General features: G+C 36.6%; 1 protein-coding gene across 1 annotated transcript; it reads left to right on the forward strand.

Annotated features, from left to right (window-relative positions):
- The first annotated feature begins 3146 nt into the window (after positions 1-3146).
- Positions 3147-5354, forward strand: PME5 (Pectin lyase-like superfamily protein). The gene is made up of 5 exons (XM_078960438.1): positions 3147-3478; positions 3670-3859; positions 3968-4174; positions 4574-4812; positions 5050-5354. Exons 1-5 carry the CDS (start codon positions 3222-3224, stop codon positions 5204-5206), a joined length of 1050 nt encoding a protein of 349 aa, XP_078816564.1. The 5' UTR covers positions 3147-3221; the 3' UTR covers positions 5207-5354.
- The last annotated feature ends 508 nt before the right edge of the window (positions 5355-5862 follow it).

A 5862-nucleotide genomic window follows, 5' to 3' on the forward strand; every position in this document is an offset into this window, starting at 1 on the left:
GGCTTGGATCTGTTTTGGGCTTTTGGACTGTTGGGCCTTATTTGGTTATTGGACTTGGTTGCGTTCTGATTATAGTGGGCCATTTTATCTGTTTGGGTCATTGGTGTTATGATTGGGTCTTTTGGGTTAAGAGGCCTATTAATGATTTTGGACATGGACTTTAGGCCCATTAACAAAGAAAGGATAATTGGGCCTTTTTGGAAGGACTTGGGGCTTGGGTCCCCTTTTATTAAGTAATGTCCTAACATTGATTAATATTATTATTCAACACGGGAGGTTACAAACTGTTAGTAGAGCAACTTTCACATTCAGCAGACAGAGGTGAGTCTCCTCACCATACCAATGGGTCGAAGGCACCAAGACCGACCCATTACATGTTACGTATATATTATTTGGATTATATGATATGCCACACACTAGTTGTTTCTATGTATCTTGTATGGAAGACCTCGGGGGGTTCCCGAGGCACTTAGGTATAAGATCGTGGAGGGTTTCCACGACATCCCAGGTCAAAGACACGAGCACTAGCTTATTATAGGAATGATGCCTATATTGCTATTATGTGTTAAATGATTTATGATAAAGCATGCTATGATGATAAGATGCATTAAAATGATTTAGGTTTCCTACCTTGAATGTTATTATTTGAATAAATTGATGGTCTATTTCCGACCTAGATTTAGAAATTTTATGTGTTCAGGATTCTAAACGTTTAAGTACGGTATTAGAACTTGCATGTAACTTTTCAGAGTAATAGGGAATTTATACGTCTATCATAAATAGAGCTTTCCCTATCTTAAATTCTCGTCATTATACATTGGACGTCTGCTTTATTATACAGAACATCATGGTGAGACCATGTACCATATAATGGACCAGATCTGAGCTTTGGAGCTCTTAGAATCAAAGAAAATGGCTTAACCCATTAAGTTGTGCCCACGAGATGGCCTTAAGTAGCCACGACGTGGCGATTGGGAATTACCTGACTGTATTGTTGTATGAGAACCACGACGTGGTAATGGACGGCTACGACGTGGCGGTTGAATAAAGTCAATTGACCGTTCAATGTTTTTCTTGAGTTGCCTTTTGGTCATACCCTAGTTTTGTAAGAAGAACTAAAGGCTTACCTTGTGTAACTATATAGGTAGTGCACAACATCGGTATTTATGGCGGTGAGAGCTAAGCAGCTAAGTATCGACTGAGAGGCGAGTCTCTTTACTGTACTCGTGGATCAAAGGCACCAATGTTGGCCCACTTGATTATGTTTGTTGGATGATAGTTGTCTTTGTGACACTTGTTGATATGTCTGCATGTGCTTGTCGTCTTTGTGACTCATGTTAATATGACTGTATGTTTACGTGTAGGGGTGAAATAGACCCGTTCAGTTGAAAAATACGTATTAAGTTGAAATAGACTCGGGGGTGAAATAAACCCTTCGGTTGAAAAATACCGATTGAGTTGAAATAGACTCGGGGGTGAAATAGACCCTTCGGTTGAAAAATACCGATTGAGTTGAAATAGACTCGGGGGGTGAAATAGACCCGTTACAGTTTCGATCTGATATGTATGTATGGTATGTGGTATATTGGGGAAACTCACTAAACTTTGTTCTTACAATTTTATGTTTATGGTTTCATGTACTTCCGGTTCGATGGGGAAGAGCTCGACATGATTGTATCGCATCCATTAGTATTCCGCATGATTTGATTGATTTTGTACTCTGATTATTGTACGACATATTTTATACTATGATGGGTTTTTAAACTGAATAACTTGTTTTTTGATCAATTTAAAAGACAATTTTTACTTAGATTTTTTGGGACGTTACACATCTTATGGTCTATGGCTTTAGATCTTGCTTGTTTGGAGTTTCTTAATGGATAAAGCTGAAAACTTTATCCATTTAATCACTATAAGGAATCATATGTGAAAGTTGGAAGCTTAGACTTAAAGTATTAGGTCTTCTTGGAGTTGTTGGAACAGGGCAGACCATGACGTGGTCAAGGCATGACCACAACATGGTGGTCAGTTTCTTCGCGATCTGTTTGGGCAATACCACAACGTGGTGGTTGGTGTCACCACAACCATTTTGTCGTGAAGTCGTCATAACATGGCCTTTGGGTGGCCACATTGTGGGGATCAGCTGGGTTATAAAGTCACAAGTAAAAATATATTACTTTTTAATGGTAGTGATCTAAAGAAAAATTATAATGGACTCAAATAAAGAACGCGTTGATATAAAAAGCATAAGTAAAAATATACATTCGTTTAAATTACTCATGTTAAAAAGTAATATATTTTTACTTACAATCTTTATATTCATGCGTTCCTTATGAATGTGTGTATGAATGATATTGTAAGTAAAAATATATTATTTTTTAATGGGAATTATCTAAACGAAAATTATAATGGACTCAAATACGAACGTGCTAATATAAACATTATTAAAATATGAGATCGTATGAAGAAGTCACAACATTTGGAACATAAAACATAAGCTAAACAACAAGACCTAAGCAACCAAGAAGACGTGGCTAAGTTAACCATAAGCGTCATTAACCCCGAAATCGGTTATAAATATTGAATATGTACAAAAACAATGACTTATTTTGCAACAAAAAAATATTGAAGATTAAATGTACAAAAAAATTTAGAACTAAATATATACAAAGTAAGAAAAATATTATCATATTAAATCATTTTTCCAGCTTATCTAGAATATTCAGTCATAAATACTGAATGTATACAGTTTAACAAGTTAAAGAGATAAATATGAAGAAAAAAAAAAAATCTCAATGATCAAATATATATAAATTAAAAAATATATTCTCCTTTTAACTTGTTATCCCACTAATTTTTATAATATTAATCATTTTATGGTTATGTTTTATATTATACACTATCCTTATATATTAGTTTGACCCATGAAACTATTTTAACATCTTTTAGGATATATTATATTGAAATTACACTCAACCTCAACTCTACTGTGTATCTTTATTAATTCAAGCCGAGCCGAGCGAGCCGAACCGAGCCACTAGTGATCTCACGAGATGACCGTTGCAAATCATTGGACTTATTACTGCACAGTACACCGGTTTTATTATCCTCTACTCCAATATCCACACAAATTCCCTGGTTATGTGTACAATATTTACTCCGTTTTGTACAACACATTGTTTGCTATAAATACAACACGCCCTTTTAACAAACTAGCTCCCATGATTCATTCTGTTGCTTTAATGGCTGCCTACATTTTGTACTTGTTCTTGCTCTGCTGCTTTTTCTTCGCTGCCACGTCATCGTCGAATTCGACCTCTAGGCCGAAGCAGAAGTGGGTAGGACCCTGCGGCCATCGTAATATCACCGTTGACGTCAATGGGTCCGGCGACTACACGACGGTTCAAGAAGCCGTCGACTCCGTATCATCCAATAACCGGAAGAACATCCTCATTCATATCTCAGCCGGTGTTTACGTGTACGTACATTCAAAGTTGACAAGAAACTGTAAAATTATGATGCATGATTCGAAGTGCAATATTTTGAATTTTAACACATGAGTCTAGATCTGTAGTATATATTTTTAATGTGTGAAAATTTGCATACGATATATTAATTATATATAGTGACATTTTGATATATGTTTGTGCATGGGTGGCGGTGGAACAGAGAAAAGGTGGTGGTTCCGGAGAGTAAACCATACATAACTTTTCAAGGGGAGGGTAGGGAGACGACGGTGATAGAATGGCATGACAGGGCAAGTGACCGTGGGGCAGACGGGCAGCAACTGCGTACTTACCAAACAGCTTCGGTCATCGTCTACGCTAACTATTTCTCTGCCCGTAATATTAGTTTCAAGGTACAACTCGATCGATAATTCATGACTATCAACGTGTGGTCCTGTAGTACTTTCTGTGTTCAAGTACTGATCATTAATTAATTATGCTGCAAAAATGGTGTGATGTAGAACACGGCACCGGCTCCATTGCCCGGCATGCATGGGTGGCAAGCGGTGGCGTTTCGAATATCCGGTGACAAAGCATATTTCTCCGGTTGTGGATTTTACGGGGCACAGGACACTTTATGCGACGACGCCGGTCGTCATTATTTCAAGGAGTGTTACATCGAAGGCTCCATCGACTTCATTTTCGGCAATGGTCGCTCAATGTACAAAGTAAGCTTACGTAGTCCTCTTCGAAAATCTACTCAATTCTCTTCTTGGAAAATGTTGATGTTTTGTGTCGATCGATGAGGTTAAATACAAACAATTTCAAAAGATGAGGTGGTTAACTGAAAGTGTCTGGTTGAAAAGGCCGCTTAATCTGTCTTTTGTGGATGTCTTCTTGTGGACTGTGGTTGTGGTGTCATATGCAAATATGCAATGCAAGACTATCTATCCAAAAGAAAACTCGAAAAGCAAGAGGGTGTATCTAAAAAACTAATTTTTCAAAGGAGCAAAAGATGATTTACAAATTAATAAAGAACATATAAAATATATATTTTTAAATGTTAATAAAATGGTTAAAAGTCCTTTATGTGGTTATAACTGAGGGTGGGTGATTAATTCAATCAGGACTGCGAGCTACATTCGATAGCAAAGAGATTTGGATCGATAGCTGCACATGATAGAAGAACACCGGATGATAAAAGCGGGTTTGCTTTTGTGGGGTGTAATGTAACGGGTACAGGACCATTGTACGTGGGTCGAGCCATGGGTCAATACTCTCGGATCGTTTACTCATACACGCATTTCGATGACATAGTTGCCCACGGTGGCTGGGACGATTGGGACCATAAAAGCAACAAAAGCAAGTACGTAACATTCATGATTCAATTTTTACTTAATTTCATCAATTATCTGGACTTATATATTGTTTTAAGTAACCTTAAAATAATCAGTTTTTGCAACATACCTAACCATCATTCCTTAATTGGATTAAAAACAACATACGAATCTTCATACATGTAACATGGGGCCATATGCATGGGCCATCCAAATATAGTGGTTGGTTTATTGGGTGTTGTTTTTTGGCAATTGGCACATGGCAGGACTGCGTTTTTCGGAGTGTACAGATGCTGGGGCCCTGGGTCTGCAGCAGTCCGTGGAGTATCGTGGGCCCGCGAGTTGAATTACGATTCTGCCCATAGGTTTCTTGTGAAGAGCTTTGTCAACGGAAGACATTGGATTGCCCCATCAGATGCCTAGTAGATTCTATTCTATTCTATTCTATATTTTTTTCTATTCTTTCATTTATTCACTTTTTACTTCTATCAAGTATGTATTGTATATTTATAATTTATATATACAACAACAAAATCGATAACCTCCATTAATGTTATACATATTTTTTCTATTTTCACCTTCTTTGTTACATATATATATTTTTATTAAAGAGATGGTAACACTATGACTACATCCGGGACCGGTTCAATACGATTGAAAGCTCGAAGCAAAAAAAAAAAAAAAAAATGAGACCCTTGACATCCATTGTAAACTGCTTGGTGCGATGTTTTCTGTTAGCTATAAAATACTTTTAAGGGGCATGAAATAGATAATATAAAGACAAAAGTGCAAAAATTGTCCGTGTGGTATGAATATTTCTGTGGATTTTGTCCAAACAATTTTTTTTTAATTTATGGTCATTTTGAACTAGTTTACTTGCTTTTGGTCTTTTGAAAAACTAAAAAAAATAAAATGCCCTTCCACTATATTTCTTATGTTTTTTTCTATTTAATTTAAAATTTTATTAATAGAAAATATAGAACCCACCTCTCTCTACACAATACAAACAGGCCACAAAGGCCGAATACACAAAGCCCTAACTCTAATGGGCCAACTAACAATAATACAGATATATATAC

This window comes from Lactuca saligna, chromosome 6 (genome assembly GCF_052625555.1).
Source record: "Lactuca saligna cultivar CGN05327 chromosome 6, ASM5262555v1, whole genome shotgun sequence".
NCBI lineage: Eukaryota > Viridiplantae > Streptophyta > Magnoliopsida > Asterales > Asteraceae > Lactuca > Lactuca saligna.

What these genes read in the sequence shown, in the direction of transcription:
- PME5 (XM_078960438.1), top strand. Translation starts at nt 3,222, where the DNA reads ATGATTCATTCTGTTGCTTTAATGGCTGCCTACATTTTGTACTTGTTC. An exon ending in ATCTCAGCCGGTGTTTACGT is followed by an intron (nt 3,479 to 3,669) that starts GTACGTACATTC and finishes GCGGTGGAACAG; the next exon opens with AGAAAAGGTGGTGGTTCCGG. An exon ending in ATGGTCGCTCAATGTACAAA is followed by an intron (nt 4,175 to 4,573) that starts GTAAGCTTACGT and finishes TAATTCAATCAG; the next exon opens with GACTGCGAGCTACATTCGAT.